The sequence below is a fragment of the Lissotriton helveticus genome, chromosome 11, assembly GCF_964261635.1.
Source record: "Lissotriton helveticus chromosome 11, aLisHel1.1, whole genome shotgun sequence".
Classification (NCBI taxonomy): Eukaryota; Metazoa; Chordata; class Amphibia; order Caudata; family Salamandridae; genus Lissotriton; species Lissotriton helveticus.
This window is the reverse complement of record NC_136072.1, coordinates 1,099,824,417-1,099,843,553: the sequence shown is the minus strand read 5'-3', so window position 1 is coordinate 1,099,843,553 and position 19,137 is coordinate 1,099,824,417. Positions and strand designations below refer to the sequence as shown.

Here is a 19,137-nt window from a genome sequence, read left to right as displayed (position 1 = left end):
AATCTGCTCTGGTTGACGCACCCGCACTCTGTGAGTGGTACAGAGACCTCAGAAGACTGAGCAGTATTTTCAGCACATCTAAAATAAATTGTTACTCTCTACTGGAGAAGGACAACAATCCTGAAATACGTGTCAAGAGATACAAAGCATTGGCTGCACGAAAAATTGTGCATATTTGAGTAGAATCCCCCCCCCCAAATCTAAGTATTGTGTTAAATTTAGTGGAATGTATTATTTGCAAAAAAAGCTGCCATTTCATGTCAAGAATTTGTTTTAAACTTCTCAGGATTTGGCAAAAGAAGTAATGTGGCATTGAAGAGTTTGGACCCAGAAGTCCACTGTTGCAAACAATTGGACAAGACAAAAAGGAAAGTTATGAGAAGTACCTGCCGATCTCCGAGCACGTTCCTGCATCTGTGGCCACTGCGGCTTTCTCGTAGATATGGTTACTTGTCGCCGGCTTTGAGCGGAGTCCAAAAAACAGCCCCAAAAAAAGTGCCAGGGCCACTAGGAGCACCGCCAGGATGCCAACTGAGACATACCTTTTCTTCATCCTGCTGGGGAGACAGAGTGAATTTGTGTGAAACCGGGGCAACAATCACCTGTATTTGACAATTTAGAACATTTGCTAAAGTTGCTATGAAAATAAAGTTGTCTATTCACAGAACAAACAAACACACACACACCTCCGTCTCACACCCATGAATACACACGCAGTACATAGTTAACACAGCTTCATTGCAAGCCCATATCTCACACCCTCCCGTGAATACACATGCAGTACAAATTTAACACAGCTTCACTGCAAGCCCCTATCACACACACAAACACACACAAACACACACTTGAATACACAAGAAGTACAAATTTAACACAGGTTCATTGCAAGCCTCTATCTCACACCCACACCAGGGAATACACACGCAGTACAGATATGGCTACTCTTTGCGCCCCAGGAATCTTAGAGATTTTTATTTGTTCAATCGAAACATGTACCATCCCGTCAGAATGGAAGACGGCCTGCGTAAGTCCCATTCTAAAAAAAACCTCTCTGGATCATAAATTGCTAGGCAACAATCGCCCTATATCTTTACTACCTCTTTTGGGTAAACATCTTGAAGGTCTAGTCCATAAGCACCTCAGCTCTTACCTAGTAATTAATTAGATCATTGACCCATCCCAATTTGGCTTCCAACCAGGCCATAGCACCGAGACAGCGCTTCGGGCAGTAACTGAATCTCTGCGTCTGGGAGTGGATGCAGGAAACTAAGTGTGGGCGAATTTTGCCTATTCGCGGTCCATGAATTCGAGCGAAATGGCAAAAAAATCCGCGAGTTAGTGGGAAAATCTGCGAACTCGCGGATTTTGCACAAATAATGTGACCACGTGTGTCTGTAACTTTGCCACTGCGCCGAAAGGTGCCGAGGTCCCTCGAGTGAGCTGTCCATCATAGTGAGGAAAGGGGCGGGAAGACGTTGCATACCCTAGTGTGTGTGTGGCGGGGCCAAACGGGCGGGGCTTCTATGCGAGTTCACATGCCTCTTGTTTATAAAGGGTCAGAGACCGATCAGAGCAGCAGATGAGAAGAAAGCAGCCTCCTGGTCACAGGAAGTACACAGGGATTGCGCTCGAGAAACTTGTGGATGCAAAGACCTCCATCAAGGATTACATCTAATTGTAGGCGGTAGATATAGGGAGGAAGCACACCTGCCTAGCCTAGACCGTGCTCACTAGTTGTTTGGGCTGATTATTTGAGCTTCAACTCGGGCATGTGCAAAAAAATCCGCCCGCGAGCGAATTTGCAAATTTTTCGGCAATTTCAAGAGATTCGCGGATCGCGAAATTGCCGAAAATTTGCAAATTCCATAAGCGGAACGGATTTTGCGCCCATACTTACAGGAAACCCAACGATTCTTGTATTATTGGACCTGTCCTTAGCCTTTGACACAATTTCCCATTTGAGGCTGATGGAAAGGCTACAATAAATTGGCATTCAGGGTCTGGCATTAAAATGGGTCCAACATTTCCTGAATGATAGACATCAAACTGTCATTGTGGGTCCTTATTCCTCACCCATGAATACATACAAAGTGCAGATTTAACAGCTCCATTGCAAGCCCCTATCTCGCACCACACACAACCATATCGTACAGAGAACAATTACTTCACACATAGCATTGGTGCACACTCCTATCACACAAAACAGATTTAACATGGTCAACATCAGTGCTAGCTTCTAGCACACCAAAAATGATTAATGTAACACAGCCAGCATCAGTGATTGATTCTAGCATGCTGAATCAAAATTTATGTAACACAGACGATCATCAGTGCAAGCTTCTAGCACACCGAAGCATGATTTATGTAACACAGACTGCATCAGTGCGAGCTTCTGGCACAGCAAAACATGATTTATGTAACTCAGTCAGCAAAGGTGCAAGTTTCTAGCACACCACAATATGATTTATGTAACACAAATTGCATCAGTGAAAGCTTCTAGCACACCAAACCATGATTTATGTAACACAGAAGATCATCAGTGCAAGCTTCTAGGACACCAAAACATGATTTATGTAACACTGTCGGCATCAGTGCAAGCTTCAAGCACACCAAAACATGATTTACGGAACACAGACCACATTAGTGCAAGCTTCTAGCACACCAAAACATGATTTATGTAACACAGAAGATCGTCAGTGCAAGCTTCTAGAACATCAAAACATGATTTATGTAACACTGTCAGCATCAGTGCAAGCTTCAAGCACACCAAAATATGATTTATATAACAAAGACAATCATCAGTGCAAGCTTCCAGCACACCAAAACATGATTTATGTAGCACAGTCCGCATCAGTGCAAGCTTCTAGCATACCAGAACATGATTAGTGTAACACATTCAGCCTCAGTGCAAGGTTCTAGCACACCAGAACATGGTTTATGCAAATCAGACCGTATCAGTGCAAGCTTCTAGCACACCAGACATAATATATGTAACTCAGACAGCATCTGTACAATCTTCTAGCACACCAGAACATGATTAGTGTAACACATTCAGCCTCAGTGCAAGGTTCTAGCACACCAGAACATGGTTTATGCAAATCAGACCGTATCAGTGCAAGCTTCTAGCAAACCAAAAGATGATTTATGTAACACATTCAGCATCAGTTCAAGCTTCTAGCACACCAGACATTATGTGTGTAACTCAGACATCATCTGTACAATCTTCTAAAACACCAGAACATGATTAGTGTAAAACATTCAGCATCAGTGCAAGGTTCTAGCACACCAGAACATGGTTTATGCAAATCAGACCGTATCAGTGCAAGCTTCTAGCAAACCAAAAGATGATTTATGTAACACATTCAGCATCAGTTCAAGCTTCTAGCACACCAAAACATGATTTATGTAACACAGACCTCATCAGTGCAAGCTTCAAGCACACCAAAACATGATTTAGCTAGCACGCCGAAACATGATTTATGTAACAGATGATCATCAGTGCAATTTTCTAATACGCCGAAACATGATTTATGTAATGCAGTCACCATCAGTGCAAGCTTCTTGTACACCGTTACAGGATTTATGTAACACATTCAGAATCAGTGCAAGTTTCTAGCACACTAGAACATGATTTAAGTAACACAGACAATCATCAGTGCAAGCTTCTACCACACCAAAACATGATTTATGTAACACAGTTAGCATCAGTGGAAGCTTCAAGCACACCAAACATGAAACAGAGACACCTTCAGTGCAAGATACTATCACAAATTCATCAGTGCAAGCTTTTAGCACACCAGAACATGATTTATGTAACACAGTCAGCATCAGTGCAAGCTTCTAGCACGTTGAAACATGATTTATGTAACACAGACGATCACTCATCGGGGCAAGGCTCTAGCACACCAAACCATGATTTATGTAACACAGTCAGCGTCACCGCAAGCTTCTAGCACACCAAACCATGATTTATGTAACACAGTCAGCGTCAGCGCAAGCTTCTAGCACACCAAAACATGATTTATGTAACACAATCAGCATCGGTGCAAGCTTCTAGCACACCAAAACATGATTTATGTAACACAGTCCGCATCGGCGCAAGCGTCTAGCACACCAAACCATGATTTATGTAACACAGTCAGCATCGCTGCAAGCTTCTAGCACACCAAACCACCATGATTTACTTAAAACAGGACAGCATTGGTACAAGCTTCTAGCACATCAAACCATTGATGTGTAGCATTTTGGAATCCAAGCGTAATTTACCGATTCATGCCCATATATAGCTATAATTTACATTGCCCTTATATAGGCATAGAAATCATACCCATATTTAGACATAACCCATCCAGTCCAAAAATATAGGGATAGCTACTTCCACTAGTTCCAAAAAGCGACAACGATTTCTTGGAAAACTCGGCTTCAGCAGTCAGGGACATTCCCTTGCTTGAATATTGATTTGTCCTAGAAATCATGGAGTTTTCAAAGAACTATCATTCCCTTGGGGTACTTTGATGACGTTATTATGTCCGACCTTACGTCAAACTAGGCACCTTCGAGGTATAAATATACCTACACTTGCCCTAGCAAACGCACAGTGGTTCAGAGCGGCCCGACTATCTACTTGCCCAACGCAGTTCGCTACAGCAAGTGCTGAAGGAAGCCAACCCTCCAGCTGACGCACAGACAGAGAGGCTGCCTTTCTCTCGCTGAGAATCCAGCTCCAGTGTTTCCAAGCTCCCCTCGCGAGGTGTTGGGAAATCGAGTCTGAGACAGAGATACCAGACCTCCTTCATTCTAAAACCAAGGTAGACCCTAAGAGAAATATTGGTTAGATTCTTGGCAAAGAAAACTAAACCTATACTACACCTCACTTACTTCTTCCCTCGTACTAGACTTAGGTTAGGTACATTGGGGTAGGCGTATTTTAGAAGCACCAGTTGAGTACTTTTAGCCTTTGTTATTTATGTATGTATTTATCTATGGTCTAGAAACCATACAATGCTTTTACAGTATTATTTTATAATACTCTTCTTACTGTACGCATTATACTTTGCAACCAGTATAACGATTGTAGCAGTTCACTTTGCTTGCATGAGAAAGAAGACTGTTCAATAAAACCCTTTTGTTGAAAACGCCTGTCTCTCTATTTCTCTGCACCTCTGATGAAACTAAGCATGGACGATTGACTGAGTAAAATATCTTTCTATTGTTTCCACGACTCTGAAGATCAGTTTTATTCTTGGGGAAACAAAGTTGTCATGTTTATGCGGTTGTCAGAAACTAATCCCTTCTTGTTTATTCAAGAAAGTTTCTAGTGACCTCTGAGCTAGCTGGCACTCACAATTAAGTCTAATATATTCGATAGAGACTTAGTAGACATAAGTCCTATGTCAAATCGATAGGATATGTTATTCCAATGCGCAGAGCCTATTGGGAATATAGGAACTACACTACACCATGATCTACTTAACACAGGACAGCAACAGTGCAAGCTTCCGCCACATCAAAACACGATTTTTGTAACAGTCAGCATTAGCACAAGCTTCTAGCACACCAGAACATGATTTACTTACCACAGACACCATCAGTGCATGCTTCCAGCACACCAAAACACGATTTATATACAACGGGCAGCATCAGTGCAAGCTTCTGGCACACCAAAACACGATTTATATACAACGGGCAGAATCAGTGCAAGCTTCTGCCACCCTAAACATGATCTATGTAACACAGTCAGCATCAGTGCAAACTTCCAGCACATCGAAACAGCATCACTGCAAGCTCCTATCACACAGAACAGATTTGGCACGGACAGAATCGGTGCAAGCTTCTACAGCACCAAAATTACATTTTTGACAAACAGACAGCATCAGTGAAAGGTCCTGTCACACACAGGACAGATTTGACAAACAGGAGTGCCATCGCCTCTCACACGCCCAGAACAGATTTAACAGGGACATCACTACAAACGTCTATAACACACACAGAAGCACACAACACATTGGCAAAGATGGCATCAGTGCATGGTTCGACTGGACATCCAAAAGAGATTTTGTCACAGAGAGCATCAGTCCACACATCACAAAAGCACAACAAACTGAGTACCGATACTAGCAAAGCAAGCTCCTTTTACATTCACAAATCACATTCAGCTCAAGCAACACCATACACATAGTGGTATCACACACAGATACAGCAGAAACAGCACTGTATGCAAGGTGGTATCACACACAGATAGGGCTCGTAACTGTCTAGCTATATATCCCCACCTCTTTCATTCTTGAGGATCTTTTTGATACAGAAACATTTCAGAAGATCATGGGTTGCAATTGTGCATTATTTCAAAGTGACGTGCCACAAGGTAGGTGGGGTCTTTCTGAGAAATCGCGCTCATAAGCTCTAATATGCGCTTCTTAGTTGGATGGATAGTGCTGCCCACATATCTTTTGGGGCGTGGACATTCTAAGATATATACAGTGAAATCTAAATTGCAGTTAGGAGTCGATTGATGGTTTTGATCTTATGGTTTTCCATCCCATATTCCAAAGTATTATAGTCTAGCACTTTATGGCTAAATTTACATGCCTTACATTTTAGGCATGGAAAGAAGCCCCGTACATTTTGTGTTTGGTGTGATGCTGATCTAAGATGACTATGTACTAAATGATCACCTATTGATTTACTGCGCCTGTGGGTTATAAGTGAATATATGGGTATAACCTTTTTCAGAATGGTGTCAGTCTGGAGAATGGGCCAGTTTTTCCTGAAAATTCATACCAACTCTGAGGACTTCGTGTTATAGCGGGTTATCATTCTGGCAGGAGTGACCTTGGATTCAGTTTCTGGTTCGTGAACTTTGGGTATCAGCAGTTGGAGTCTGTCTACTGAATTTGTTTTCACATGTCCCTGTTTAAGGATATTAGAAGAATATTCCCTCTTTGAATATGAGGGAGGTGTTCTCCCTGCCTTCAGCATATTCAGTTTCTGTGGTAAAGTTTCTTTTTAGGGGCAGAAGTTCCCCATAGGGGATGTTGTTAACAATACTCTTAGGATGGAAACTCCTTGCATGGATGACAGCATTTCCCGCTGTTGGTTTTCTATACAGACGGCTGAGAATTTTAGATTGTTCGATATAAACTTCCAGGTCAAGATAGCAGACACTAGTATTGCTGATGTTGCCACTAAATTTTAAGTTCAAATTATTACAGTTGAGTAAGGTAACATAATCCTCAGCCACGGAGCGGCTGCCCTTCCACACGATGAAAAGATCATCAATGTAGAGGGCCCACAGCACTACATTGTCCATCCATTGTTCAGTTGCATCTCTCCAGGCCACGTGCTTTTCCCACCAGCCCACAAAGAGGTTTGCATAACTGGGGGTGAAGCACGTGCCCATCACTGTCGTTTGTAACGTTGGCCCTTGAAAATAAAAATTTTGTTTTCAAGACAAAAGGTCAACATGGTTATCAGCATATCATTATGTCTCTTGAATTGTAGGGGTGTTTATTGAGGAACCATTTTACAGCCTCCACGCCATCTTTATGGTTGATGCAGGTGTAGAGGCTGGCAATGTCTAAGGTGATGAGAAGCATGTCATCCTCCCAATGAGTCTTAAAAAATCCCCTGTATCCTTAATATAGGAACTGAGATTTTTGACCCGATCTTCAAGTAGACTGTGGATGGAAGCAACTATTGTTCTCCCTGGTAGTCTTAGTGCACTTTTGTGATTTTTTGGGAGATGGTAGAAAGTGTGGATCTTAGGATATTCACAAAATAAGAATTTAAATTCATCCACATCAATCATATATTTATATTTGCGTGTGTGTGTTTATATATATATATATATATATATATATATATATAGATATATACTAGCAGCCAGTCCCGACGTTGTCCGGGTATGAAATAGAATGTGTGTAATGTGTTATTCAGATACGGTCATTCGCGTGTTCCCCCACTTGAGGCCCAGCTGCAGCCCTGGTTGATGTTAGCAGGAGCGTGTCCCCCCGCTTGAGGCCCAGCTGCAGCCCTTGTTCATGTTATCAGGCGCATGTAATTAGTGTAGTGATCCGCCGCCTGAGCCCGGCTACAGTCCTGGCTGATTTTTTTTTTTTTGTAAAACAATTTTTATTGCAGAGGTTGGTGCAAGGTATACAACATCATAGCCATAATTTTTTCGGGATCGTAAATATTCACGCCACATCTAGTCATTATGTACACAGCCTTATAACCCGCATCCCGGAGGCCGGGTGGCAATTAAGCATAAAGCATACGTTTCCAGCCTTTTGATGCAGACGTTGTCCGCAGATCACCGCCCTCCGCTTTTAATTTTCCCCAAACCGTCTCCTCCTCAGCATCTAGTAGTGGGTGGATGAGCTCACTATAATTATTGGATTAGTACAACTTTCCCCCCCTCCCCGCCCCCCTGGTGTCTGTGCCTATAGTCGGTGTTCGCATACTCAGTTGAGTTGGTAGTGTCAGGATTTGAATGCCAATCATTGGGTGTGTGTGTCTGGTGTTAGTGCTGGGACTAGAACCGCCTCCCCCGGGGTCCCAGGGCCTACTATTTCCTCCTCCTCTTCACTCTCCGCCGCGCTGTCCCTAAGAGCCTGGACTAGAATCTCCCATGCTAGCGCCGCTTCCTGAGCTTTCTCATCTGCCTTACGCCTGGCCAGCTGGTACCTAAGTGTGCTCTCCGCCGTAGCCCATTTTAGAAATTCGTTCATCCATTTCTGATGTGTTGGTGCCGTCTTTGATTTCCAGCCCTTGGTGAGCTCCCTCTTTGCAATAAGTAGGCCCATGTCAATAAATTTACTTGACAGTTTGGTTTTGCGTGTGTGCGGAAACCAGTGTAAGAGTACAACCGCGCTGTCATATTGCAGGTCTCTATCTGTTACCTCGTTCAGAGTGTCCCCCACCCCTCTCCAGTAGTCCTGTAATTGTGGACAGCCTCTTAGCATGTGTAATAAGTCAGCACCTAGTAGTGCACATCTGGGGCATGCTGCATCCTCTGCGCCAAAGTATTGTGCTATTTTGTTCGGAGTGAGGTAGGCCCTATGAAGAATGTAGAGATGTATTAATTGGAAGCGGGCGTTTCTGGTGCCTTTCCTAGCTCTCTGAACCAATCGGGACCATGTTGTATCTGGGATTTCTGTCTGTAGGTCAATCTCCCATTGTGTTTTGAGGCGCGCTAGTGGTGGCATATTGTCCGTATGCATTCTGGAGTAAAGACATGTAACCGCCTTGTATGTCCCTGCTGCCATCATCGTGTATTGGCACGCCGGTGACGTTTTGGGTTCAATTAGTCCTTCCCCCCAATGTGCTTGAATAGTCCTCCCCGCCGCGTGCAGTAAATAGTCTCCTCGTGGGAGATCGTATTGCTCCTGCAGATTCTGGTATGGTGTCAGCACCCCGTCGATGTATAGGTCACCCACCATCTGTAGACCCGCCTCCTCCCAAAATTGGAGGTTCGACCAGTCCCCTCCATGTGGGAGCGCTGTTAACATACCTATTGGGATCTCTGGCGCATATGGGTGGCCAGGACCGGCACGCTTTTGCATGCGGTTCCAACATAGCCTCAGCGTCCTTTCTTCTTGGGTCAACCCTCTGAGTATTAGTTTCTGCTGCAGAGCTATATACGCCAATACATGGCGGGGGGTACCCGCGTCTCTCTCTTGTTCAGGTCCCCGATACACCCTCGCTACCTCCTGCATGAAGAACTGCAGTTGTGCAGCCAGGTAATAGAAGTCTGGGACCGCCAATCCCCCCTGATCCTTCGGGCGAGTTAAAGTCGCCAATGCTATTCTCCTCCTGCCTGTTCCCCATAGGAAGGACACTATGCTAGATTTCAGGCGTTTGAACATTTCTCCCGGTATCCATACAGGGAGGGTCCTAAAAAAGTACAACAATCGTGGCAGAGCGATCATTTTAAGTAGGGATACTCGTCCCGTCATGGATAGGGGGAGGGTAGCCCAGAAGGACATATTGCCCTTCAACGCTCGAATACAGCGACCAATATTTCCGTCTAATAGGTTTGCGGGTTCGTGGTAGATGTAAACCCAGAGATAGTGCAGGCAGTTAGGTTCCCAGCGCAGATTGAGGTTGGTCGATGGACACTTCTCTGCCTTCCGGAGCGGAAATAGGCAAGTTTTCGTCCAGTTCACGTTTAAGCCTGAGATACCTCCGAATCTCGCTAGTAGGTCCTCCGCACCCTTTACCGCCTCTTCAGCATTATCTAAAAACAGCAGAAGATCATCTGCGTACAGCGATATATAGTGGTGGGTCCCTCCAGCTTCTAATCCATGGTAAGAGTCACCTCTTCTAGCCAGTGTCGCTAACGGCTCCATCGCCAGAGCAAACAACAGGGGAGAAAGTGCACACCCCTGTCTTGTTCCCCTGTTTACTTCGTATCGATCCGATATTAAAGCTCCCACTCTCACCCTAGCGCCCGCTGAGGCATAAAGCACCTTAGTCCACTGTATATAACCCTCTCCTAGACCAAAACACTGCATCACTTTATAGAGGTAGTCCCATTCCAGGCTATCGAAAGCCTTTTCTATGTCGACCGATAGCACCACAGGGGCTCTTGCGGTCGGCGGAGGGTCCGTTATTAGTCGAAGCAGCCTGCAAATGTTGTGGGACGTGTTCCTAGTGGGGATGAAGCCCGATTGGTCCCTATGAATCAGATCCTGCATATGGGCTATCAGTCTCGCAGCTAGGATTGTGCTTAAAATTTTATAGTCCGTCGTCAGCATTGACAACGGGCGATACGAAGCCGGATCTGTGCTATCTCTGCGCGGTTATAGCAAGGGGATCATAATCGCCTCGCGCATCGAGTGGGGCAACTCGCCCCTCTCTTTGGCTTCATTATATATTATTCGTAGCTTTGGGGCCAGTAGATCCACATACTTCCCGTAAAACTCGATAGGTAGCCCATCCATTCCCGGCGTTTTATTACGCGCCATTCTCTTTATGGCCCCTCTGATTTCCGTTAGGTCGATCAGGCCACCGATGGCCTTAGCGTGTTCCGTTTCCAGTTGAGGCAGTCGGATCTCCGTTAACAAGGTTTCTATCATCTCAGTCCGAGCCTCCAAGCCCCTCCTATATAGCCTGTCGTAATATTCTCTGAAGCACCTCAAGATGTCCAGTTGGGTGTTATACACTTCCCCGCCCAATCCTTTCAGGGACAGTATCGGGGCGGTGCCCCTATTGGGGTTGGCCAGCCAGGCTAGGAGTGCCCCTGTCTTATCCCCCTCAGCAAGAGCCTTAGTCAAATAAGATTTGTAATCAAAGCTGCGTAGGCGCTCTACTTCAACCGCCACCGCCTCTCGCGCCGCACATACCCTATCCTGTAGTTCGGGGTGGTTGGGTCGCGATTTTTCTGCGTCTCTCAATGTCCGTTCAGCCTTGTCTAAGTCCTCCACCAACGTCCGTCGGGCACCCGCAAATTTCCCTATACAGTGTCCCCTTACCACCACCTTGAATGCGTTCCATTCAGCGGCTCTCGAGGAGGTAGTTTCCTCGTTCTCCGCAAAGTATTGTGTGATTCTGACTTCTAAGTCTGCGCTGAATGGTGGGTCATCCAACGTGTCTGGCCGGAGCCGCCACGTCGGGATCGGCGTAATCCCGTTCATCCAAGCTAGTGTGAGTAGTAGGGGGTTGTGATCCGATATTGTGTGTGCTAGATATTCTGTTCGGGTAACCATCGGTAATATTTGCTGGGAGCATAGGAATGCATCTATGCGGACATGGAGGTCGTGCAAGCTGGAGTAGAAGGAATAGTCCCTCTCTACAGGGTGTTGTACGCGCCATACATCAGTCAGGTCCCACTTCTCCTACCAGTTCGATCAGTGTTTCGCCAATCTGTGTACCGGGGAAGCATGCAGTGGTGGGTGTGATCTATCTAAGGTGGTGTCTTCAATAGAGTTGAAGTCCCCCCCCCCATCAGTACTGGTCCAGCGAAATAGGTAGCTAATAGCCTGGATAGTTTAGTAAAATACGCCGCTTGCTCAGCGTTCGGAACATAAATGCCGCAGAGTGCGATATCGCGGCCCCTGAGTAGGCCTTCGACTGCTACAAATCGCCCCTCTGGGTCTACGGTGTGCCTAGTGACTTGGAAGGGGACCCCGGCTCGAATCCCAATTAGTACTCCCCTGGCAAACGCTGAGTATGTGGTGTAGAACAGGTGACCCCTCCGCCTCCTTTGTAGTGCAGCCCCTTCTTTTTTAGTTAGATGAGTCTCCTGCAGAAAGGCAATGTGAACCCCCCTGCGGACAAGGTAAGAATGAATTTTGTGTCTCTTTGTCATTGAGTTCAGACCCCGCACATTCCAGGACACACATTTTAACGATCCCACACTATCCATTATCCCGATGCGGTCGGCATAGAGCTATGTCCAATAGTGTCCAGACACCAGGTATGACACCACTCCCCCCGTCCCCAACAGTTCCGCCCCCACCTCCCTTTGTGCTCTGTTCCCGCCCAGCACAGCTCCTCCCCCTCCCCTGGCCCGAGTTACCCCAACTTCTCTAGGCACCCTCCCCCCTAGAACAGGACTTAACTGCAAAAGAGTTACCCCCATCCAAACAAGTGAGCGAAGCGCTCTCAAAACTTCCTACTCCGCAGTCTGTACTGCGGCGGCCTTACGGGCCTCTGGGCGCGTGAACTAGCTTCTGCTATGGTATTCACCTCCCTATTCCCCCGCCCCTCAATATGCATCCAGACTCACGGTAGTCCAGTCTCACGACTGCCTGCTCAAGTGGTCGCACCGGCCATACCAGCCACACTGCCGCAGTCAGTGCCCCCATGATTCTTGTATTAGCTGCCGAAAATTTCTTCCGCGGTTTGAGGCGTCACAGTCGGACCTCTTGTGCTGTCCACTTCCGATAGTTTAGTTTCCGAGCCCGTTCTCACTCCTTCCGAGATCGATTCTCTCTCCGGCTGCGTCGATACCACGCCCGAGACCTCCTTCACCGCCTTCAGTGCTGCTTTCCGCCCCTCTTCTGTTTGAGATTCCGTTGGTTTCCTCCGGTGTTGTCCACGTTTCCGGAGCCGCTTGGATCGTCGCACCGAGTTCTGTTGGGAGTCCTCCTCAGCTCTGAAGCGGGCCCCATCCGTTCCAGCCTTGTAAGTGTCCCACCAGGACCATGCATCCGCCGATGATGTAAAGAACAGAGCTTTCCCATCAATTGAAATTCGGAGCCTTGCCGGGAATAAAAGCGAGTATTGCAGTCCTTCCGTACGCAGTTCTTTCTTAATGGACAGGAATGAGGCGCGTAACTTTTGAGTTTCAAAGGTGTAATCTGGGAACAACGTGACTTTACTGTTATCGACCTGGAATGGTCCCGCTTCCCTTGCACGCTGCAGGAGCCAGTCTCGGTCTCTGTAGTGGAGCAATTTGATCACCACCGGTCGCGGGGGTAGGCCCGGTTTCGGGGGCCTGGCAGGTACACGGTGAGCTCGCTCTAACGTGAACAAGGGGGACAGCCCCTCCGGGGCTACCACTGTTCGCAGCCAGTTGTCTAAATAGCCCATTATGTCCGTCCCTTCTTTTTTCTCCGGAAGGCCCACGAGGCGTACATTGTTCCGACGGCTGCGATTTTCTGCGTCCTCTGCTCTTCTCTCTAGCGCTTGGATGCGGTCCAGGGCATTTGTGAGCTTTCCTTCCAATGCTTTGTGACCCGGCACCATGTCTTTTAAAGTGATCTCCGCTTCTTTAACCCTATCGGCTAGTTTCCCATGGTCAGCCAGGCTCCTCAGAAGCCCCAGGCCCGTCGATACTTGAGCAATGTCCTGCTGCAGAGCGTCCTTCGTGGCTGCAATAGCTTCTAGGATTTTGTCCTGCATCAGTTGCAACTCCGATTGGGGCTGTAGCACGTCTTCTGTGGCCTCTGTGGCCGGGCCCCCATCTCCTTTTGGCCCTCGCGGTTTCCCCATGACACCTCCGGAGTATCAGCCGGCCCAACCTGGGCAGGTCAAGACAGGATGTCCGCTCAGCAGGTGGTCGGTCCGTAGTCTCCAGTGGGGGCAGTCACCTTTCAGGTAGCCGCGTCTTGTGTTCCGCGTGGTCAGGTTCTACCTATCAGCAGTGGTTATCGTGCCCCAGTGATCCCGTGGCTGTGACCGTGCGTTCTCCTCTGCGGGAGGGGTGTCCGTGGCCGCTTTTCTCAGCGAAGTAGCCCTGTTATGGGCCGTTCCTCGTCGCCGTTCGGGATCGGCCCCCGAGCTGCGCCCCGGGGCATTCCTCACACACGTCCTCCGGCAGAAGCAGATCCCGTCGCTGGGGAGCCGGGTCGTCTCTCCGGGAAGGGAGCAGTCGGTCCTCGTTGCTGCCCACAACCTAGGCCTCACTATGGCCCGATACAGGGGCGCTCGCTATGTGCCACCTCCCCTTTGTCTAGAGGCTCGGGGCCCTCGTCCGGGTGTATGGCCTTGGAGGGTGGCGAGGCTCACGTTCGCCAGCGCACCTCCCTGCTGGGGTACCGCTCCGTCGGTCAACGCTGGGCTGAGCGCACCCTCGGGTTGTTGCCGGGTTCCGCCTTCCACTTCAGGAGTCCCCAGGAGTTGAACATGTGTGTGTGCCCGCAGGGTAGCGCCCCAGGACCCAGGGCTCCTCACGCAGTCGAGGCAGGCCGGGTCCCCCACCAGCCCTCTCCGGGTCGGGGCAGTCGGCTCTCTGGGTAGGCCCCTCGCACCCTCCTCTGCTGCTCTCCTATCTCCGGGACCCCCAGTCGCCGTCCGTCGTCGCCGTCCCCGCACTACAGCAGCCCCTCGGCGACGTCCCGCCAGTTACGTGGGCTCGCCGTTTCTCTTGGTGCTCGCTCTAGGCTCCGCTCACAGTGCACCCCCCAAGCGCCGACGCGCCAACGCCAGAGGGGCTGCAGGCCCACAAGCCGGGGCGTAAATTTCCGGGCTCCACGAGTTCGGAGTCTCCTCCGGGCGTCCTGGCTCCGCACACGCTCCCTCAGGGTCCGCCGCCGCCGGGGCGCCTCCCGAGGGCAATCTTTAACTCACTGGGCCGCAGGTGTCACACGGCGGTGCTCCGGGTCTCTGCTGGCGATAGTTCGCAGTCCTCTGCCGCCTCACGTCGCCATTTTGCGCTCCGTCTTCCCGGGCACCTCGCAGCTCTCAGCGCCGATTGTGGCCGGTCTGCCGGCTTGCCACCCAACCGGAGCAGGCACAGATGGGTAACGCGGAATCGACCCGATTTCCACGGGGATTCCACGTCCAATTCCGGATGAATTTCGGATAAGTGGGCCGAGGGTCGGGAGCCTCGCTAGGCTGCGTCCGCTCTCATCGGCTGCTAGCCACGCCCCTCCGCTACAGCCCTGGCTGATGTTAGCAGGCGCGTGTAATGTCGTTGAATGAAAGAGTTATCAGCCGCGGGCAAATCCGTTTAATGAGAGAGTTGAGTGACAGCGAGTAGGCGAGGCTGCAGTAATTGTCCCCGCAGACACGCTCGATTTGCGTGTTCCCCCGCTTGAGGCCCAGATGCAGGCCTGTTTGATGTTAGCAGGCGCGTGTTCACCCGCTTGAGGCCCAGCTGCAGCCCTGGTTGATGTTATCAGGCACGTGTAATTAGTGTACTGATCCGCCGCCTGAGCCTGGCTAGAGCCCTGGTTGATGGTAGCAGGTGCGTGTAATTTCGTTGAATGAGAGAGTTCAGTTGCAGCGCTCAGGAGAGGCTGCAGTAACGTTACTTACCAGGCCTCCAGGTGAATGCGTTTGTCACGCCCCCAGCACACGGCCACAGCAGACGATCTTCTGAATAATGTACGACCCACATGGCATGAAGGGCGGAATGTAGCACACGCCACCAGCGTTTCTCACGCCCCCAGCATGCCCCTTGATGCGGCGCAATTGCGTTCACATGGCATGAAGGCCGTACACACGTCCCCAGCGTTTCTCACACCCCCAGAGTGCCCCTTGATGCTTGTATGTACGACTCACATGGCATGAAGGGCAGCACACGCCCCCAGCGTTTGTCACGCCCCCAGAACACAGCCCACAATGTGACGGTCGTACCACACGCCCCCAGCGTTAGTCACGCCCCCAGCCCACGCCCACAGCACACCGCAGACATGCCCACAAGGGACTACTTTGCTGGCACGGTTCTTTTACCTTTTAAATGTATAGAGGAGTTGGCCTAACGGCTAAGGCACTCGACCTCGGACCTGGGGATCTGGGTTCGAGTCTTGGTAACGACGCCAAACATCCTGTGATTCTGGGCAAATCACGTCATCTCCCCGTGCCTAACAAAAATGAATGTGTGTCCTCATGTAACGTAACTGGTGCTATGTAAAGCGCTCGGATACCTGATTCAGTTTGGGTCAAGTTCGCACTATATAAAACTCTGCAAAAAAAATAAATATATATATATATATATATATATATATATATATATATATGGTGGCCGTCTGCATAGCCGATGTCCTTCTGCTGCAACTGCCCTTTCCAATGCTGTATTTGGTGCTGTGGTTACTGAGATTATCCGCCTCAAAGGTTTGGGCTCTCTTTCTTTTTATAATACTAGTATGGATATATATATATATATATATATTGATACCCCTCGGTTCCTTTTCTGCAGAATTTGAAGCGCTCTCTCGCCGGTTCGTAAATCCCCGCGGCAGAACCACGCCGCATTTAAATCCACAACCAATTCCCCCAGCTGGGAGAAAAACGGGACGAACTCGCGTTTGTCTTCACTTATGTCCTATTTTATTTAATCCTCACAGCATGGAGTTTCTCAAGCAGGCAGGCACACATCTACGCGTTTCGGGATAGCATATCCCTGGTTCACGATCAATTTGGCTCCAGGCTCTGTCTCAATATAGTGAGTCACATTATTACATCATTTCCTGTTTGATGCTATTTTGGCCCTTGGCCTTCTGGGTGATGTAGTTTTTTGCAATTTTTTTTAATGCATTTTTTATCCGTCTGCATAGCCTATGTCCTTCTGCTTTAACCACAGGCAATCGTTTGGGCCGCATTCCAAACCGTCATTCTTTTGTCCACCACATCACATCAGTTTAGACCCAGACACAAACAAATCTGTCTTGACTCTGATCCAATAGGAACAGTCGAGCCAAGCCTTGACCTCACTGAATCAGAAAACTAGCAACCCAAGACCAGTTACACCCTGATTGCGGCTCTTCAGTCGGATTTAGCTTGGATCAGGGCAATCAGGGCGATACTGGTCGTGGGTTGCTTGTGTTATAGTGCAAAGAGAGGGACCTTCGGGGAGGACAGACTGACACAACTAGGTGCATCAACGAGAGACGCACCTTGAGGCAAGTCTGACAACAGGAGTCTCTCCTCCATTCTCCTCCCATGGGGCATGAAGGGTAATTTCCAAGAGCTTGATGAGTCTTTTTCTCCGGTGGAATGTGGCAAAGGTCATCCCACCAAGTGGTACCTTCTCACCACTAATTTTAGTAAGAACAGAGCCAGTTCTTGGTCCTGATGAATGCCACAGACCCTTTTGGGCCAACTGGCAGAAACATGTTGACCACTTTTACCACACTGAGGGGACAATAATTTCCCCATGCTCACTGTGCACATTATTTTAATACCATATAGCTGCCTCTTCTATTAAATTTAGTTTGGTAACTGTAATGGTTTTGGTTTTTAAAACTCCACTCACTTATCACGGGCCCTCAATTAGTTTTAGAAGTGCCTTCCTGTCTTCAGGTGAAGGCCCGCCGTCTACCAAACCGAGTTTCTAGAGGGTAAGAACTGCCGATGATGAAGCATGACACCTGGTGGTGTGTGAGGACAGTCCATCACTTTTTGTGAGATGCCAGCACTCATGATTTAGGTTTAGAGTACCTTCGGTCACTGTGTTAGGAGCAGCTTCATTTGTGCTAAACATTTCGTGTCGGAGGCTAGCTTGCTCCTAGCGCCTCTAGTTCCCTCCCCCTGAATCTCCCTGGGGTTAGTGTGTTTTCATAGTGCAAAGAGAACCTGGCTTGGCCATTTGGGCTGGACAGTTCCGATTGGAGCAGGATCAAGCACGGTTTGCATATGGCTGGGTCTAATCTTAGGTGGGATAAGAACGAAGTGTTGGAATGCTACCCGAGCGATTGTCAGTGGTTAGACTTGTTGCAAGCATCCTCCCATCAGCCGTTGAGTGTTTGATGTATCGCCCTAAGTGGTAAGGGTGAGTCCTGACATGGGTTCTTTGCTCACTGTGCCACTGGACCCAAGCTACACCTAACTGAACAGCACCAATCAGGGTGAAACCAGCCTTAGAGTGCTTCTGTTCATGTTCAGGGAGGACCTGGCAATTCAGGCTGGACTGTTCTTATTGTCGCAGGGTCAAGACTGACTTACCTATCGCTGTGTCCAAACGGAGGTGGCATGGTGGGCAAAACAACAATAGGTCAGTAATTAGATTTATTGAAAGCATTCCTTCCAGCACATTTTTATCAAAATACCACATGACATCACTTCCTGTGATATCACTGTGGGGACAAGGGGTATGTGATGTCATGTCCACTACTCCTGACTCTATAGAAGCTCTGGCCCTGTCTATTGTCATTAACTCTTTAGCCACTAACAGCTCCGCCATGGTCCGGTGCTTAATTTGTGCTAGTGGCCAGGGCACATGTCCTAAAAAAAGAAGTGGGGGGGACGCTGACGTCACAACAGGAAGTGAAGTCACGAAAGGTGGCTTGCACCATCGGACTCATTGCCTCCCCTCGCTCACCCCTTAGATGCAATTGCATCAGAGAAGCCAGCGCGTGAGCAGCGTTATGAATGAGCTCCGATCCCGACCCAGAGAGGCCAAAGAGTGAATGTGTGGCTCCATTTGCTCCAGTTATCGAGCTCCTGGTAAAATAAGTGGGAGGACGCCGTCCACCCGCGAGTTACTCCTTCTCGAGCCCTGCTAGTGGCTATAGGGGGTGGGCACCAGTTCTCATTTTTGGGGGCCAGGACTTTTTCTATATCATTAGTGTTTGACCCCGGAACAAGCCCCAGACAAAAGGAGAAAGCGTGGATGAGAAAGAAGCTATAAGTGTGAGAAAATAAATTAGGCCTGGTGGAAGAAAGAGGCTTCAGGTGCCCCGAGACTAGGGTCCTTTATAAGCCTGACATTGGCAGCGCTGGCAGAGGGCTTCTTAAAATGCAACGCTG

At 48.5% G+C, this 19,137-nt stretch overlaps 1 protein-coding gene across 2 annotated transcripts in view; it reads right to left on the bottom strand.

The window, feature by feature from the left end:
- GGT1 (gamma-glutamyltransferase 1) overlaps positions 1-19,137 on the bottom strand; it is a 784,209-nt gene that overhangs the window by 108,385 nt on the left and 656,687 nt on the right. For both annotated transcript variants that reach the window (XM_078667770.1, XM_078667771.1), the window contains exon 2: positions 387-557. In XM_078667770.1, coding sequence (XP_078523896.1) covers positions 387-557 — 171 coding nt within the window. The remainder of the gene's footprint in view (positions 1-386; positions 558-19,137) is intronic.